This window comes from Rhinolophus sinicus, chromosome 16, assembly GCF_057876585.1.
Source record: "Rhinolophus sinicus isolate RSI-liver-muscle chromosome 16, RSI-T2T, whole genome shotgun sequence".
Taxonomy (NCBI): Eukaryota; Metazoa; Chordata; class Mammalia; order Chiroptera; family Rhinolophidae; genus Rhinolophus; species Rhinolophus sinicus.
In genome coordinates, this window is record NC_142516.1 from 126611761 (window position 1) to 126631323 (window position 19563).

Genomic DNA, 19563 nt, shown 5'->3' on the forward strand with positions numbered 1-19563 from the left:
AGATCATAAAAAGAGACATCATATAACTATATTTTTATCTCATTCATTTTTTATTAGTTTTAAAAATTATCTGTGATACCCGTATTCAGTAGAATTTTATACTTTTTTTTTTACAATAACTACATTTGTAAGCTTTTTAAAATTAGATTTAAAAGTCATTTAATAGGGTTATTTCTCTCTCAGTTCTAATGGCAATCAAAGTCTCAGTGTTTGAGAAATTCTTTATGTTTTTGTTATTATTAGTAATCATTTCTATCAGCATATAAATACACTTTATTTTAAAATTGTTTTCAAACTATTCTCATGCTGACAATTTGTAAAACAGATTCCTTTTTGGGAAATGTCTTTTGCTATCATCTGCATTACTCTTTAATTTTCTAGAAATTTCATATGTGTACAGTTTAAAACGATGTTTCATATGGAATTATGGTCTGACTGACATCATTTACTCCAATTATTGCCATTTTTTACTGTGTAATAATTATTAGTATTTTTTTCCCTTTATTTGTTAAAGACCCCGTTTAAAAAATAAATTTTTCTCTTCTTGTATAAAAGTTGTTTTAAAATCTTCTTTTAAAGCTTAATGTTTGCAGGATGTTTAAGACTATACTTTCTTTTCCTACCTATAGTTTAAAGATTAGACATTTTGGTGGGTGTCCTCTCTTCTGTATTTCTTTTGTGGATATCTTCTACGCAGGTTCCCATGCTGTAGGACACTTGCTTCCTGGGTATTGCCAAATTATTACAAAGGTTCCTCATATCCAAACATCAGCACTGGCTAAATAAATAATTATCTGATGCTGTTTTTAAAATATATGTAGATACTATCTGTAAAATAGTGATTTATGTAAAAGTAGTTTTACAATCATAGTAGCTTTTTATGATCTTTTTAAAATCAATGGATAGAAAAGAACAACTATTGTTCCTGGCTTTGGACAGAAAATTTCAACCTTTCAAAGAAGTTCTTGGACTCAAAAAGTTTGGGAAACACAATTTGACATTGTTTAACCATAGTTGAACTTGTCTTTGTATTCTCATTTAGAGTGTGGGCTTTATTTCAAGTCTGTTTATCTTGTCTATCTTTCCAATTGCATTTCTTTCTTTCTCTTTTTATTTGGTTCTTTGTTTCTATGTTTATTCCTCCTCTTTCTTCCTCCCTACAACCTTCTCTTCCTTATTTTCTTTCTCTCTTCTTATCATATAAACCCAAAAATATATATTACAAATTTACCTATTAGACAAGAGAGCTATATTTTGTAGAAAAGAGGGTATGGAGTCAATTAGATGGGAAATTAATCTTTGAATTCTTTTTTTTTTAAAGCATTTATCTTCCAATGATAATGAAGAGGATACATCTTATGTAATTGAAAGTGATGAAGATTTAGAAATGGCAATGCTTAAGGTATGTTTAAAATTATAGAAAATTACTTCCAAATCTATCCAAAGGAAATTTAATTAAATAAAATGTTACTTAGTTCTAAACTGGTCCCATCACGGTGAGATTGCTATCAATCATGTAACATTAGATTTTGTTTTCTAATTCATATTTCTTTATATCTTTATATGGTCTATAAATAATGTTTTAGTAGCGATATACCAATTTTTACATACTAGAAAACAATTACATCACTTTCTTTTAGTCTTTTTCTGAAATGTGAGTAGTGATTCAGCTCTCCAGCATAGGTTTCCCTTTCTTCCCATTTATGTACAAAGGTCAGACAATTAAGTTCGCGAATATTCCTCGAAAAAGTGCTACATACCTCATTGCCGAATATCACTGTGGTCACCTTCGAAGTATTCCCCCTTGGGAAGCTATGCGATGCCAACATCTAGTCTACCCTTCAAAGCAATTTGGAACTCTTTTTCTGGAATGGCCATCAGAGCTGTCATTGTATTACTCTTGATGTCCTGAATGTCATCAAAATGTCTTCCTTTCAATATTTCCTTTCTCTTTGGGTAAAGAAAGAAGTCAATTGGGGCCAGATCAGGTGAGTAGGGAGGGTGTTCCAATACAGTTATTTGTTTACTGGCTAAAAACCCCCTCGCAGACAGTGCTGTGTGAGCTGGTGCATTGTTGTGATGCAAGAGCCATGAATTATTGGCAAAAAGTTCAGGTCGTCTGACTTTTTCATGCAGCCTTTCAGCACCTCCAAATAGTAAACTCGGTTAACTATTTGTCCAGTTGGTACAAATTCATAATGAATAATCCCACTGATATCAAAAAAGGTTAGCAACATCATTGCAACAAGTTCACGAACTTAATTGTCAGACCCCATATATCCCCTTTTATTTGGAAGTTCTGTTTTTATACGTTCAGTATTCTTCTTTCTTTCTTTGGTTTTATTTACTATGGGTACTTTCTATTTTGTAAATAATTTTCTAATATTTTAAATGGTTCAGTTTTCCCATTACCAATATTGAAATTACTGTTTTATAATTTATGTATTTTCTACTCTATCACCTAAGCTCCAGTTTCTTTGTCAGGTGTTGTGAACCAAAGATGAATAATTAGGGGGAAAAAAGCCTAAATTCAGCCTAATTAAGTGAAAAATGAAAATACAGAAGTTCACCATTATGCATACTTTTTGTTCCTCATTTTTAGATCAATGTGATGTTTCTTTTATGAAATGAGATTAGGTTTTTAATTCTTCAGTTTTGAGGCAGAGTAATGAGTAGTGATTAGGAATGTGGATTCTGATTTTAGATGTAGGTTTGAATCCCAGCTTCTCCATTTATTAGCTGTGTGATTTTGAGCAAGTTTGTTACTCAGTTAACAGTTGTAATTATTATTTAAGCTGTTACTTGTGAGAGCTTAGTACAGAGCCTGGTCTTTTGTAAGTGTTTAATAAATATTAGCTAATAAATATTAGCTAATTACTAATATTAGTAATAATAGACATAAACTGCTAAATCATGTTCCTCTATTGATTAACCATTTCTCTGAAGAATACTATTTAAGTACGTTTGTAGGATACTTGAGGACTTCTATAAACTTACATATTGAACCTCTTAGAATTAATCTGGAGGCCCATCTGAGAGAACTGTATTTTCAAAATTCTTTTCTAAGTATGTTTGTTGACTTGAATAAAAAACAAGAAACAAAATCACTTTTTCCCCCCTTTTCTAGGCCTGAAATGAATACACTTTTAAAAAAAACCTTTAAAGTCAAATTTATTAAATGGAAGTTTTATAAACAGAAAAAAATAAGAACTGTGGTTTAATAATTCTTCCTGTCACTTCCCAGTAAAAAATTTACAAATGAAACAATTTTGAACTATCCTAATATTCTTTAAATAGACAACTTTCATTTAGGGGAAGAAATCAGATATACTCAAGCCAAAATAAAACCAAAAAACTTTATGTCACATTTATAATGTTTCTTTCTTAAAATTATTTGAATCTTTTCTGCTCTGTTTTGACAATTCCAGAAACACATTTATTGTTTGCTTATAGTATAAACTCAAAATCAATGTGACTGACGTGATACAGAGGAATTCATTACAAAAATAACATTGAAACCCACATTTACCACTTGGGAATTGAAAACATTGAATTATGATAAAGAAGAACATGTTTTAAATTATATAAATTCATAATTTATGATAACTCTCCCCAGGTGCAGTTCATTATATGCTATTAATGACCCCTGTTTATGCTGAAAGTATTCCATCTCTGGCCTTGTGCCTTAGAAACCATTCTTAAGCACATACATATTTAAACTGGAGCACGCATGTTCTTTTGTGGTATTCCTTGTACATCTGCCAGCTTTGAACAAAATTGTAGGTTCTGTTAATTATACTTCTTTTGTGTTTGGTGAAAAAGATACGACACCATCAATGGTTTTAAAATTAGTTTTAAACTTTCAGTCTTTAGAAGACCTAAATAGTGGCATGGTAGATCCAATTCATTCAACATGCACAGAAGTGGAAAGAAATCTCGATGTTCTTTCTAAAGAAAATGAAGATGAGGTTGAAGCTATTGAAAAGGAAGAAGAAGATGATGAAGGTAAGCACTGTGCTATGTTTGAAATGACTCACCTCTGATACCTATCAATGACTTTCATTAACGGTCCAGTTTTTAAATGTTTTGAAGGTCAAGGATGTTGTGGCATATAGTTAATTAGATCTTAAAAACTTGTCATTAAATCCCTTAGTGCTTTGGTCTTCATAAAGCACAATAACTCTATTTATAAAAATAGAGTTATAGAAGGGTTGTATCATTTGGTGACTATGGTGATGTGAAACGTTTCATCCTGAATTTTATATTCTGTTTATCAAAATCATAAAAAATGTTAATAAAAAAATCATAAATTACTTACATTAAACATTATTATAAATGACATAGATACACAGTATCTGTTTCTTAGGAGCTTATTACTTAAAATAACTGGCACAATTTCAAATAGCAAAATGGACTAATTTTCCTACTGTGTGTCCTAACTATAGTAAAGAAGCCACTAAGTGAATCTCCTATTATTTAAATGTAACAGTATTTATTACGGCAAACTTTGGAGTCTTCTCATAAATCTAGAGCTCTATTTCATCAATGTTATAACGTGCAAATTTAAAATACATTTTGTAGGTGGAAAACATGTGAAGATGTTAAAAAATGTTTTTCCCTTTGTTTTCTTGTATTAAATGCAGACATAATATCTCCAAATCAATTTAGTTTTCTATTTAGAATTGTTAAAGCTGAGAAGTATAATATTGGATTTTCATTTGTTCAGAGATGAATTATCTTGATTCTTTGTGTTCTTTCTTGGCCACTAGTGAATCTTTCAAACTGAGCAGAAAATGAAAATCAGTTGGGTAAAATTAACTAACTCCCTTCTGTATACAGTTAGAATTTTGATCAAAGATTTGGTGGAATGGTAACTAAGATGAAGATTATATTTTATCTGTGGATTTTGTGACTGTAGTGTAATTTCTGATTACCATTAGTTGAAAGATGGTTTATTATAAAATTTGGATTTATATATAGCTTGGGTCTAAATGTTAGTTTTTAGAAGTATAGCAAATACTAAAACATTGTTTTTTTTACAGTGCTGGCAAAGTATGAACCACAACAAAGTTCTAAGCCTTAGCATTAGGTCTTTCTCAAGGTGTTTACCTGGAGGCATGACTGGTACCCAGACGACCAAATTGGTTGAATTTAAAAGACAGAAAACAGTTACCTTTGGTACCTATCACTGTAGTTTTTACAAGAAACCAATGAAATAAAGCTTTTATTCCCTCTCACCCTATGTACCTCTATTTTTAACATAAATGCACATTTTGTTTTATTTTAAGACCATTCAATACCAGAACCTAATGCAGATCAAATTACTTGCCTCAAGACCTACTTTGGCCATTCCAGTTTTAAGCCGTGAGTATAATCTCAATTAATTAAATTGCATATTTACTGTTTTCTTCACAAGGGAATAAAGGCTAAGAATCCACCTATTTAACAGTAACAGCACAACTTATAGTTTATACATGCACACTGTATTTCTTATAAGTGACTGCACACTTATTTTGAAGTAATAGTTATATAAAATTCATATCTGTAAATTATTTTTTTAAGCAAGGAAAAAATGGTTTTCCTGACCATAGAGAGTGCTGGGTAGAAACTAGTTTAAATACATTAATAAGTGAATCTTAATTTAATGGTGACTTGTTTTTCATTAAATACCTGTGTGCCTATTTTGTGCATCTTATTGTCCAAACCATGCTGATGTAATAGAAATTCATAAGACAACAGTTTGAAGAACAGTGATAATCTTTTCAGTTTTAATATATTCAAATGTATTTACATCTAAGGGGGCATCTTTCAAGTATTGAAACGAGATGAGGAACAAGTAAATTTGAATCAAACTAATAAGAATGTAAAAATCTAGACTGGAGTTTTTCTATTCTGGGAATTTAAAATTTAATCCATGGAAGCATTTCTTTCCGTTTTCCTTTTGATTTTAAAATTAAAAAAAAAAATAAACTGTGTCTCGTGTACAGAAAAGTGCACATAAATGTACAGATCAATGGATTTTCACATACTAGGCATCCGCTGTGACCAGCTCTCAGATAAGAAAGAATAGGTCATTATCACCACACCAGAAGATCACTTTTCCATTTGATTTTTTCCGTAATATTTTATTTTTTAAAGTGTAAAGATATACAGTAAAGTTGGAATTTTTTTTTACTATGAGTAACTGTATATTCAGCATTTTACTATACTTGCTTTATCACATTTACTATACTTGCTTGATCCATCGATCATCTCTCTATCCATTTCTTAATTCCTCCAGTTTTTAAAATTCATCTCAAGGTTAATTGTGGATATCGTTATGCTTCCCTCTAAATACTTCAGCATATAAGTCATTAACTATAGTTAAATACTTATTTATTTTTCTTTTGATGTAAAATTTAAATAGAAGGAAATGGTCAAACATTAAGTGTACATTTGCAAATCTTAAGTGCACTTGCATCCACCCATGTAACCTAAACCCCTATTAAAATATGGAACATTATGATCACTCCAGAAAGTTTCCTCATTTTCCTTCTCAGTCAATCCTTGCCGCTGGATAGTTTCTCTTATTTATTTTAAATCAATGATGCTATTGGAAATCTAGTTTGAACCTTGAAATTTATTTTACACTTTAGATATCTGTAATAAAACCTAATACATATACCAATTGAAACTCCTAGTTGTTCAGTCAGTTTGAGTGGGAGATTGATCAAATGGGTGTCTTCATTTAAAGTTCTAGGGTTCCTACATTTTTATATTGAAGATAAAAAATATAAAAGAAATGCTATTAGAGGAAATGAAAAAATTAAATGAGTTTCAGCTTGTCCTTTGAGTTTCTTATTAGTAAAACAAAATAGCTTTTTGCTTTTTTATCCTCCAGAGTTCAGTGGAAAGTGATTCATTCTGTGTTGAAAGAAAGAAGAGATAATGTTGTTGTCATGGCAACTGGTAAGTTATACTTAAGCAAATAAATAGTTTAATCATTTAATAAATAAAATTTAAAGATTTGGAAATGCCTAATCTTTCATTAAACTCTCAAAATGCAAATAAAGTAAGTAGTTCCCATTTATACACGGTTTTACTTTCTGTGGTTTCAGTTACCTACAATCAACCACTGTCTGAAAATACCGCATGGAAAGTTCCAGAAATAAACAATTCATAAGTTTCAAAATGCCCACCTTTCTGAGTCTCATGATGAAATCTCACACAGTCCCACTCTATCCTGCCCAGGATATGAATCTTCCCTTTGTGAAGCATATCCATGCTGTGTACACTACCTGCCCAACAGTCACTTAGTAGCCATTTCAGTTATCAGATCAACTATCACAGTATTGCAGTGCTTGTGTTCAAGTCACCCTAATTTTACTTAGCAATGGCCCCGAAGTGCAAGAATAGTGATGCTGGCAATTTGGATATGCCAAAGAGAAGCTGTAAAGTACTTCCTTTAAGTGAAAAGGTGAGTACAGTTCAATAAAGTATTTTGGCAGAGAGGAGACAGACCACATTCCCATAACTTTTATTACAGTATAATGTTATAATTGTTCTATTTTATTATTAGTTACTGTTAATCTCTTACTGTGCCTAATTTATGATTTAAACTATCACAGGTAGGTAGGTAGGTATAAGAAAAAACCATAGTATTTATAGAGTTCAGTACTATTCATGGTTTCAGGCATCCACTGGAGGTCTTGGAACATATGCCCTGTGGGTAAGGGGGGACTGCTGTACAAACACAAGTAGTGTAACATACAGAAGAGAGTGACCTGAGAGTAGATGCTTAAATTTATACAAGAATTTGCTCTTGGGAAGGTAGCATATTAGTAAGTGACCATTAGTATGTTGCAAGAAGAAATCAAAGTATCAAAGTTTTATTTTTATTTCAATATGTATTATTTTTATTTCAAGGATATGGAAAAAGTTTATGCTTTCAGTATCCACCTGTTTATATGGGCGGAATTGGTCTTGTCATCTCTCCTCTTATTTCTTTGATGGAAGACCAAGTGCTCCAGCTTGAGTAAGTAATGTTTTCATTGCCATATTATCTCTTTTTTTTCCTTCTGTGAAGGAAACATCTGATCTATCATGGATATTAAAATCTAGTTCCCAGTAACACATTTCTGTAAGTGTTGCTTTATCTTTATAAATAATAAATGACACTTTAATGGAAGAACTCACTTTCTTTTTTGAGATCTCTGTAATTCAAGGCCACCAAGTGGCCCTGAAAAAATTTTTTTAAAAGCAAACTTTATGCCAGTTTAAATTGTCTATCTCAAAATTATTTTCTCTTTTAGTTACTCTCGCTCTTCAGCTCAGTATGAAGTGTATACATGGAAGTCTGTATTTTAGTGATGAAAAAATTTTAAACTTTTTTAACTTGCGTTTGCAATTTTTGTTAAAAAACCCACCTTTACAACCTGCCTTCTCATATGGCCTTTGAAGGAATTTATCAGATTAATGAGTTACGAAATGAGTGAGAATTGCAAAGAAGAGGAATGTACATCATTATGTTTCTTTATTTCTTCTCACTTAAGAATGAAGTTGGTATATGTAGTGTGTACATGGCTCCAGAATATTTGTTTTCTTTCTTATAGACTGTCCAACATTTCAGCTTGTTTGCTGGGATCAGCACAGTCAAAAAATGTCCTACAGGATATTAAATTGTGAGTAATTTTTATTATTTCTAATCAGGTGGTCATATGTCTATGGTATCTGAGAGAATTTTGTACATAAAAAATTTTATTGAATGTATGAACAAAATGTCCATGATTTAAAGATGTAGTTTCTTTTTATAGTACATTTGCAGAACTGTTAATCTTAAAATCTTTCACATTTAAAGAAATTTGGTTTTTGGACTGTAAGGTGAACATTGTAATCATAGGATTGTAAAATTTTGGTTTTGGATGAGAACTTGGACAATTTCTAGTTTTTGCCTCATTTTACAGATGTATAGTTTTGCCTCACTTTACAGGAAACTGAGGCTCAAAGAAAGTAATTTGCCCAGGCACTCACTCAATGAATTAATGGCTGACCGGGGACTGGATTCTAGATCTCTTGCCCCACTAATCCCCCATTATGACATAATTCCTAACAAGAATAAAATTGTCAGACACACACAAAAATACATGTATGTGTACACTAATACACACACACACACACACAGTGCCAAAGAAATGTATACACATTTTAAGAAAGGAAAAACTGTATTAAAATTGTAATGCTCCACATATACCGATAAGAAAAGATGAAGACAAGTCATGTGTATACATTTTTTTGACACTCCTGGTATATTCAAATACAAACATACAAGCATGTATTTACTGAGTTTTGATAAATGCATATAAATATGTAACCCAAACCCCTATCAAAATATAGAATATTACTGTCACTCCAGAAAGTTCTTCACGTCCTTTCCCAGTTTATGCTTTTATCTTCCATCCTATAGCAAACCACCATTCTGATTTTTTCTACCATATTTTTGTTTTGTCTATTCTAGGACTTTGTATAAATGGAGTCATACAATACGAGCTCTTTTGTGTAAGACTTCTTATTCAGCATAATGTCTTGAGAATTCTCCATGCTATTGCATGTACCAGTAGTTTTTTTTTTTTTTAATACCAGAGTGGTATTTTATGGTATGAAAATACCACAGTTTGTTCTCTCATTTCCTTATAGCTAGATGCCTAAGCTATTAGGGTTTTGGGCTGTTACTAATAAAGCTGCTGTGAATATTCCTATAAAATATTTTTTGAACATATTTTTTGTAAACATTTTTCATCACCTTTATTGAGGTATAATTGACATGTAATACATTTTACATACTTAAAATATGTAATTTAGTCAGTTTTTGGCATCTAAATCAGCACGAAATCATCACCACAATCCAGATAATGGAAATACCCGTCATCCCCAAAGTTTATTCATACCTGTTGTAGTCCATTCCTCCCACCTTTCCCAACCTTCTATACCCCACACACCAGATCACCGCTGGTCTACTTTCTGTCACTATAGATTAGTTTATGTTTCCTAAAATTGTACCTAAACAAAAATCAGTCATACAATATGTGCTGTTTTGTCTGTATTAAATCATACAGCATCACTATTTTGAAATTCATTCATGTTGTTACATGTATCGAGAGATTATTCCTTTTTATTGCTGAATAAATTACATCATATGAATATGCCACAATTGTTTTATCTATTCACCTGTTGATAGCCATTTCAATTATTTCCAGTTTTGGGCTGTTAAAAATAAAGCCGCTATGAACATTTTTATATGAGTCTTTGTGTGGACATACGCTTTCATTTTATTGGTATAAACCATGGAGTGGAATGACTAGGTCATGTGGTAGATAAGTGTTTTAACTTTTTTTCTAATTGTGGTCAATTTACATAATTTAATATTCATCATTTTAGCCATTTAAAAAGTGTACAGTTCAGTGGTTTTTAATACATTCACAACATTGTGTAACCATCGCCACTAATTCCAGAACATTTGTATCACACCCCAAAATAACTCTGTATCCATTAAGCATTCTCCATTGTCCCCTCCCTCACCCCCTTCCAATCTAGTTTCTGTCCATGATTTGACTATTCTGGACATTTCCTATAAATGGACTCGTACAGTATTGTAGTCTTTTGTGTCTAGCTTCTTTCTCTTAGCACAATGTTATCAGCACTTCATTTCTTTTTATGCAAATAATATTTCATTGTATGGATGTATCATATTTTATTTATCCATTCATCAGTGGTAGATATTTAGGTTCTTTCCACTTTTTCGCTATTATGAATGATGGTACTTTGAACATTTATGTACAAGTTTTGAAATGAACATGTTTTCAGTGCTTTTGTGTATATGCCTAGGAGAGGAATTGCTGGGCCATACGATAATTATTCTATGTTAACTTTAAGACACTTCCAGACTTTTTGAGAGTAGTTTCTTTCTTTATCTATAGCCTCTATATGTCTTCCTCATTCTTTTCTCTGTGGAGATAAGCATTCCCTGCCTTTTTCGTCACAAGATAGGAGAAGATTGCTTTGCAACTCCTGTTTTTACATGTTGCAGGTCTTGCCACCTGCAGAGACTGACTGGTTGTTTCTTGATCAGAGAGACCCTCAATTTCTAGGACAGAGATTGATTGACTTGACTTTGATACAATGTCTAACCCTGGCCCAAGAAGATTTAGGCAAGAGCACAATACATAGGCGAAACAGGGTGCTGTGGGTTTAGTCATGGAGAAGGGGCAGGGGCAGGATAATGGGTTGTAACTCTCCAAGAAGGAGGGTAATATATGGGTGGATTGCTTACACATAAAAAGGTTTAATATAGGCTTGATCATTTAACTCAAGGATCAAGTTTTGTGGCTAGAGTGTTAGAAATCAGAACCAGGCTTCTAATGTCACCTTAATGCTGAATATTCCTGGACAGGCATTGATAGTTTTTATTTTGAAACACTGAAGTGAAATCAAAGAACAATATATGTGGATAAATATATACTCATATATACACTGGGGGGTGCCAAAAAATGTATACACATGACTTGTATTTATCTTTAATTATTGATATATATTGAGTATTAAAATTTTTTTTTGATTTTTTTAAAATTAAAGTTTATTGGAGTGATAATTGTTAATAAAGTTATGTAGATTTCAGGTGTACAATTCTGTGATACATCATTTATGTCACATTGTGTGTTCACCACCCAGAGTCAGTTCTCCTTCCATCACCATATATTTGATCCCTTTTACCCTCATCTACCACCCACCTCCCCCTTACCCTCTGGTAACCATTAAACTGTTGTCTGTGTCTATCAGTTTTTGTTTCTTCATTTGTTTGTCTTGTTCCTTGTTGTTTTCAGTTTTATATACCACATATCAGTGAAATCATATGGTTCTCGACTTTTTCTGTCTGACTTGTTTCACTTAGCATAATAATCTCAAGATCCATCCATGTTGTTCCAAATGGTACTATTTCATCTTTTATTATGGCAGAATAGTAGTATTCCATTGTGTATATATACCACATCTTCTTTATCCAGTCATCTATCGAAGGACACTTTGGTTGTTTCCATGCCTTGGCCACCATAAATTAAGCTGCAGGTAACATCGAGGTACATGTATCTCTATAGATAAATGTTCTCAGATTTTTTTGGGTAGATACCCAGAGAGGGATTGCTGGGTTATATGGTAATTCTACTGTTAATTTTTTGAGGAACCTCCACACTGCCTTCCATAGCGGCTGCACCAGTCTGCATTCCCACCAACAGTGTGTGAGGGTTCCTTTTTCTCCACAGCCTCTCCAACACTTGTTATTATTTGTCTTGTTGATGATAGCCATTCTAACTGGTGTGAGGTGATATTATGGTTTTTATTTGCATTTCTCTGATGATTAGTGATGTTGAGCGTTTTTTCATATGTCTATTTGCCATTTGTATGTCCTCTTTGGAGAAATGTCTATTCAGGTCCGCTGCCCATTTTTTAATTAGATTGTTTGTTTTTTGTTGTTGAGTTGTATGAGTTCCTTATGTATTTTAAATATTAGTCCCTTATCAGAGGTGTTGTTTGCAAAAATCTTCTCCCATTTCGTTGCTTGTCTCTTTATTTTGTCGATAGTTTCTTTTGCTGTGCAGAAGCTTTTTAGTGTGATATAGTCCCATTCATTTATTTTAGCTTTTACTTTCCTCGCCTTTGGGTTCAAATTCATAAAATGCTGTTTGAGCCCAAGGTCCATAAGTTTAGTACCTATGTTTTCTTTTATGCATTTTATTGTTTCGGGTCTTATGTTTAGGTCTTTGACCCATTTTGAGTTACTTTGGTACATGATGACAGACAGCAGTCTAGTTTCATTCTTTTGGACGTGACTTTCCAATTCTCCCAGCACCATTTATTGAAGAGGCTGTCTTTTCTCCCTTGTATGTTTTTTGCTTCTTTGTCAAAAATTATCTGCCCATATTTATGTGGGTTTATTTTGATTCTTCATTCTATTCCATTGGTCTGTGTGTCTGTTTTTCTGCCAATACCATGCTGTTTTGATTATTGTAGCCCTGTAGTACAAGCTGAAGTCAGGGAGTGTGATACTTCCAGCATTGTTCTTTTTTCTTAGGATTGCTCTGGCTATTTGGGGACTTTTCTGGTACCATGCAAATCTGACAATTTTTTGTTCTATTTCTTTAAAAAATGACATTGAGATTTTGATGGGGATTGCATTAAATCTGTATATTGCCTTGGGTGATATGACCATTTTAACTATGTTGATTCTTCCAATCCATGAACATGGAATGTCTTTCCATTTCTTTGTGTCTTCTTCAATTTCTTTTAAAAATGTCTTACAGTTTTCAGTATATATGTCTTTCACATCCTTGGTTGAGTGTATTCCTAGATATTTTTGTTGTTGTTGCAATTGCAAAATAAGTTGTTTTTTTATTTATTTTTCTGCAATTTCATTGTTAATATATAGGAATGCAATGGATTTTTGTACATTGATTTTGTAGCCAGCAACTTGACTGTATTTGTTAATTGTTTCTAATAACTTTTTGGTGGAGGCTTTAGGGTTTTGTATATATATATAGCAACATGTCATCTGCAAAAAGTGATAATTTAACTTCTTCATTTCCAGTTCAGATGGCTTTTATTTCTTTCTCTTGCCTGATTGCTCTGGCAAGGACTTCCAATACTATGTTGAAAAGCAGAGGTGATAGGGGACAACTGTGTCATGTTCCTGAACATAGAGCAAAGGGCTTCAGTTCTTCACAGTTACTTTGATATTAGCTGAAAGTTTGTCATATATAGCCTTTATTATATTGAAATATTTTCCTTCTATACCCATTTTTTTAAGTGTTTTAATCATAAATGGATGTTGTATCTTGTCAAATGCTTTTTTCTTCATCAATTGATATAATCATATGATTTTTGTCCTTTATTCTGTTTATGTGATGTATCACATTGATCAACTTGTGTGTGTTGAGCCATACTTTTGCCCCTGGCATGAATCCTACTTGGTCGTGATGCATACATCATGTTATGTATACATCTTTTTAATGCATTGTTGCATTCGATTTGCTAGAATTTTGTTTAGGATTTTTGCATCTGTATTCATCAGCAATATTGGTCTGTAATTTTCTTTTTTTGTGTTTTCCTTACCAGGTTTTGGTATCAGGGTAATGTTGGCCTCATAAAATGAGTTAGGGAGTATTGTCTCTTATTGAATTTTTTGGGAAGAGTTTGACTAGGACAGGTATTAGATTCTCGTTGAAGGTTTGGTAGAATTCACTAGTGAAGCCGTGTAGTCCTGGACTTTAGCTTTTGGGTAGGTTATGGGTGACTCATTGAATTTCCTTGCTGTTGATCAATCTGTTTAGATTTTCTAATTCTTCTTGATTCAGCTTAGGAAGATTATATGTTTCTAAGAATATGTCTGTTTCTTCTAGGTTATTGAATTTGGTGGTGTATAATCCTTCATAGTATTCTTGGATGATCCTTTGTATTTCTGTGGCATCCGTGGTGTCTTCCTCTCTTTCATTTCTGATTTTGTTTATTGTGTCTACTACTAAGCTGGTTATTTCATTCTTCATTTCTTTTATTGAGTTCTTAATCTCCAGAAATTCCACTTGGTTCTTTTTTAAAATTTCATTCTCTTTGGTAAAATGTTCATATTGTTCTTTGATTGTGTTTCTGAGTTCATTAAACTGCCTGTCTGTGTTTTCTTGCATCTCATTGAGATTTTTAAGGACTGCAATCTTGAATTCTGTATCATTTAAGTCACATATTTCCATGTCTTTAAATTCATTTTCTGGAGACTTTTCATTTTCTTTCTGAGCTGTGTTGTTGCCTTGATTATTCATGGCAATTACTGATTTATTATTTCTCTTCCTAGAGATCTACAGGAGTGGGTTCTGCAACAGGTTGATAGGAAGAGGTCTTTCTTTTGTTTTCCAGTAGGTGTTGGTAGAATGTTTTATTTACTCTCTGACTGCAGCCTTTTATTCTCTCTCACATTGTCGTGTTATATTTTCTCTGCACTGTTCTGGCTTCTCACACAATGGGGGGATTCCCTGGAAGGTGGGCTTCTACTTGGTGAACAAGTTGCCTGGGTCATGGGGCACTGTCTTCGAGGGAGATGTGGAGAGCTTCTGAAGTTTCAGAGCCTGTGTGTTTCAGTGGCTCTGTTTACTCCTGTAGGGATCCCCCCAGATAGTTGGGGACAGGGGCGGGGTGGGTTGTGAGAGGAGGCCCAGAGCAATGGCAGTGACCACCATCACAGCCAGTTCTGCACCCAAGGCTCCCTCCCCTTCGCCAGAACTAGTTGGGCTGACAGTCCGTGGCTGAAGGCCACAGTTCTCAGAACTGCAAATATTCTGTTCTTTTGATCTGACACTGCAATTGTTCAGCTTCTAGCACTGGGACGGTGGGGGCGGGGCAAGCTCTGGGAGGATAAGGAGGGGGCGTCTAGGCTCCGTGCCTGTGCATTCTCTCCTCTGCTCGGTAGTGAGGGCTTAAACCACCGTTTTCAGCCTCTGCCCTCAGTCTTTGCTCCGAGTTCTTAGCTATGAGCATTGAGTTCAGCCGTGTTATGTATATACTGTCCCCTCAGCCCTGTGGGCCATAAGTGGAGCCATAGCAGTCTGAATTCTTCCCTCTCCCGCAGCTGTGGTAGTTCCATAATGCAGGGAGCTTAGAGTACTGACCTAGGTCTGGGTTCTGTGCCTGCCCAGCCCCTTCCCTCCTCCGCTGCTCACCCAATTTGCCCACCTTTAGATGACTTCAATTGCGTATCTCTTAGTCTTACCTGTCTACTGTGGAGGGAGTCCTTTCTGGAATTATAGTTGTTTTTGTTGTAAATTCCAGGGGAGATTTCAAGAGGCTCACCTCATGCTGCCGTTTTTATGGCATCATCTGTATTGCAGTTTTAATACTGTTTTTTCCTTTCTTAAAATATGTACATTTTTTTGGCACACTATATATATAAATATATAAAACATATGTTTAGTTTTTAGTAAGTAGCATAATGTATTATTTAAAAAATTATAATTTATAATCGTTTTAAGTTGTAATTCATTGGGTGATTATTTTCTTTATTGTAATGTATTTCCTGTCCTGTTTTCTTTTTTTTGTTTGTTTGTCTTTACAGAGGCAAATACCAGATTGTATACTTAACTCCAGAATTCTGCTCAGGCAACTTGTACCTATTCCAGCAACTTGAGGCTACTATTGGTAAGTAATATAATAGGATCCTTTTATTGGTAAATGGTACAATGTAAGTATTTATTGAATTGAGTTATCTTTTAAAGTTAAACTTATGGATGAATACTGGATTTCACTTCTGTTAAAGTTTATTTCAAACATTATCTCCTCCTGGAAATCTCTGACTCTCCAACTTGGAGTCTTTCCTGACCTATCCCATTATACCCTGTAATTCTTTCTGCCATAGAAATTAGGCTCCTGTATTATAATTATCTATTTATATATCTGTTTTCTTCTGCTAGACTAGAAACTTTTTGGGGAAAAAATTACCATTTTTATTTATTTATATTTCCCTAGTGCAATGTGTGGCACATAGTAGCATTTAAGTGTATTGTTGAAAGAATGTTGAATCTCAGATTCTATGAAATTATAATTTTCGTTTTTTCATATTCTGAATCTAAATTAAATCTACCTTTGTTTATGAGACTCACCCTTCAACCTTTAGAAAAGTGTAGAACCCTTCAACCTTGAAACATCTGATTTAATGCCTGGGGTGGAACCCTAACATCTAGTTTTTCATAGGTGATTTTGATGTATAGTCATGGTTGGAAAAGATAGTACCTTTGATTATTTGCCCCGTGATTATGATTAATAAAAAAAATTAGATAGTAAGTCAGAGCTTATTTCCTAGAAAATATAAATATAGAATTAGTCAAAAGCTGACAGTTTTTTTGGGACTTAAAAAACTTTTGTCTCTTTGTTTTTTCCATTTTGATTGTTAGGCTAAGCTAACTAAGAATTGCAATCAAGCCTTCTATTGCAAATGCACATATTTCAAACATTCAGTTGAAGCAACCAATCTTAGTTTTGTGATATTATATCATTTCATTGTATTATTATGCATTAAAATAAATCCACATAAGTAAGGGTTTCAACGTTGCAGCATCTCATTTAATGGTTACTTGTATATACCTTTAGGAAAGCATTTAACAGTTTTTCTAAGGATATCATGAAAACAAATTTGTATCATTTTAGTATGTGCTAAATACCAGCAAAAGAATGAGGAAAGAAATTAACATTTGATTAAATATATTATCAAAGAGTGCATCCATCAGCTGTTAAACTCCCTTATTGGCATATTACATTTTTGCCTTTAATTGAAAACAAATTTGGTGTGTCTCCTGTTAGGTTGTATGAAGTTCTTATGAATATTTTACTTCAGATTAAGCCTAACTACCCTAGATACATAAATTTCCTGGTTTTATTGCAAAAGCTAGGGTCTGTGTCCACTGTGGTCTGGATATGTTTTGTTCCATTTTATTATTTTTTCTGTTTGTTTGTTTTGTTTCTATGATGGAGTCAATGATTAGCTTAAGTCTGTACTTAGATCCTTGAAAAGGTAGTTCTAATTCTCTATTTTTAATTTTTGTAATGGATTAAGTTATGAACACGGCAGTCATTACAGCAGAGTATTCTGTATATGATGTATAAAAATGATCTTTTTGGTTGACTCAATGTTGAACAAAAGGGGATAAATTCTGTTTGAAATATTTTACTTTGGCTTTTGTTTGCAGGAAATTGTAAAATACTTGCAAAGGTGAATATACTCAGAATTTATTTGTATAGTAGTCTGACATTTAACTAATCAGATTCATGATTTTTATGATAAATGTTATATTATTTAAGTAGTATGGATTTATAACAGAATCAACAAATGTAATTTATATGAAGACTCCTCAAACCCAAACACACTTGGAAATAAGGCTTGAGTGACAGGCATGCCAAAATGAAACATGTATAGAACCTGGTCAGACAGTTGGACTTACACATTTAAAGTGAAAGTTGGCAAAAGCTTGCCTAAACTGATTGTGAGGGACAAAGTTCAACTCCATTGAAAGGTAGTTAGACCTATAATTTTAAATAAAGGAGGAGCTACCATCTTTGTTTTAACCTATTTCATTTAAAATCTGGATCATTTAGTTTCTAAAGCCAAGGTAAGTAGTATAGTGGTAACATTGAATCCCCCCCCCCCACCCAGTGGTAACCAGAGAATTTTGATGCTAATCAACCCATTTTGCTTTTATTTAGTAGGTTTCTTTGTTGCTTTCTTTCCCCGCCAACTCTTATTATAGTTGTCAGTCTCAATGAATTATAATTGTTTATTTGCATGTCTATCTCTTCTTTTAGAATTATGAGCTCCTCAAGGTCACGGATTGCATTTGATTAATCTTTTTGTTCCTAGAAAAGTGTTTAGATCATAGTGGGCATTTAATAACCATAATAATAATAGTTGAATTTTTTTTATTGAGATTTCTTTTATGCCAGGCCTGTCTTAGCATTTTATATGAATGATCTAGTTTAACTGTCAGAGTAACTAATAAATGTTAGGTACTATTTATTGTCTACATTTTACTTGTGGGAAGCTGAGACTCGGAAGCTTGAGTGACTTGCTTAAGGTAATATTATATAATACAAATGGTAAGTGGCAGAGCCAAGTTCTGCATCCAGGTAGTCTGACTCCAGAGCACATGTTTTTAATCACCCCACTAGTGGTAGGACAATATTAATACTCAGATAAGTATCAAGTAATGATCATCCCAACTGAAGGAGAAAAATTATTTTTGTCTTAAGTATTAATTTGGTAATTGAGGGTAAAAGCAGTACTGTCATTACTCTGAAGTAGCTGAAGACACTTTCATGGATGGTTATACGATAAAGCCCTTTTCTGAAGTGCATTACTGTACACTATTGATTCCATTTCAGTGTGGGTGTGTGGTGGGGGGGCACAGTGGAGGAATAGCTAGGGGAAGAATGAACAAATTATATTCCTTCTTACCTACTTTGTACATAATGAGATTTAGTTCTTCCTTTACCATTGCACATTAGAAAATGTGGGTGTCATCCTGTGTTTTCAATACTGTCATTTCAGAGGAACTATCTGTAATATGATATGTGGCCAATCATGGATAGTGATGCATTTATTCTCACTAGAAATTTGCTGATTCTATCCCTTGATAGCTAATCCATGAGATACAATTAAAAGTATTACCAAAGAGAAATAGTACAACTCCTTTTTTTCAGGGCAGTATCATTACAGATGGTTCATGAGTGATAGTTTTGAGGACAAGTAATAATAAGAAACTAATTTCTCTGAGGAATAATGATGAAAGCTGAAATCCAATAAACATGTTCTTTGAATAATATGTAAATGTTTCCTTCTTTTATCCATATACCTTTAATCTATATATTTCCCCTTTTCTATTCTTGATAATGACTTTTGGTGTTAACTTGATATTACTTATGCTTATATTTTCATATCAACCAAGTACTGTTATGTGATTATTTAGTCTCCGTTCTGTAATACTGTGCTTCCCTGAAAATAAGACC

At 33.0% G+C, this 19563-nt stretch overlaps 1 protein-coding gene across 6 annotated transcripts in view; it reads left to right on the forward strand.

The window, feature by feature from the left end:
• Positions 1-19563, forward strand: part of WRN (WRN RecQ like helicase) — a 116287-nt gene that overhangs the window by 42636 nt on the left and 54088 nt on the right. For all 6 annotated transcript variants that reach the window (XM_074329689.2, XM_088793482.1, XM_074329690.2 and 3 more), the window contains 7 exons: positions 1322-1402; positions 3867-4005; positions 5289-5364; positions 6881-6948; positions 7906-8014; positions 8592-8660; positions 16124-16206. In XM_074329689.2, coding sequence (XP_074185790.2) covers positions 1322-1402; positions 3867-4005; positions 5289-5364; positions 6881-6948; positions 7906-8014; positions 8592-8660; positions 16124-16206 — 625 coding nt within the window. The remainder of the gene's footprint in view (positions 1-1321; positions 1403-3866; positions 4006-5288; positions 5365-6880; positions 6949-7905; positions 8015-8591; positions 8661-16123; positions 16207-19563) is intronic.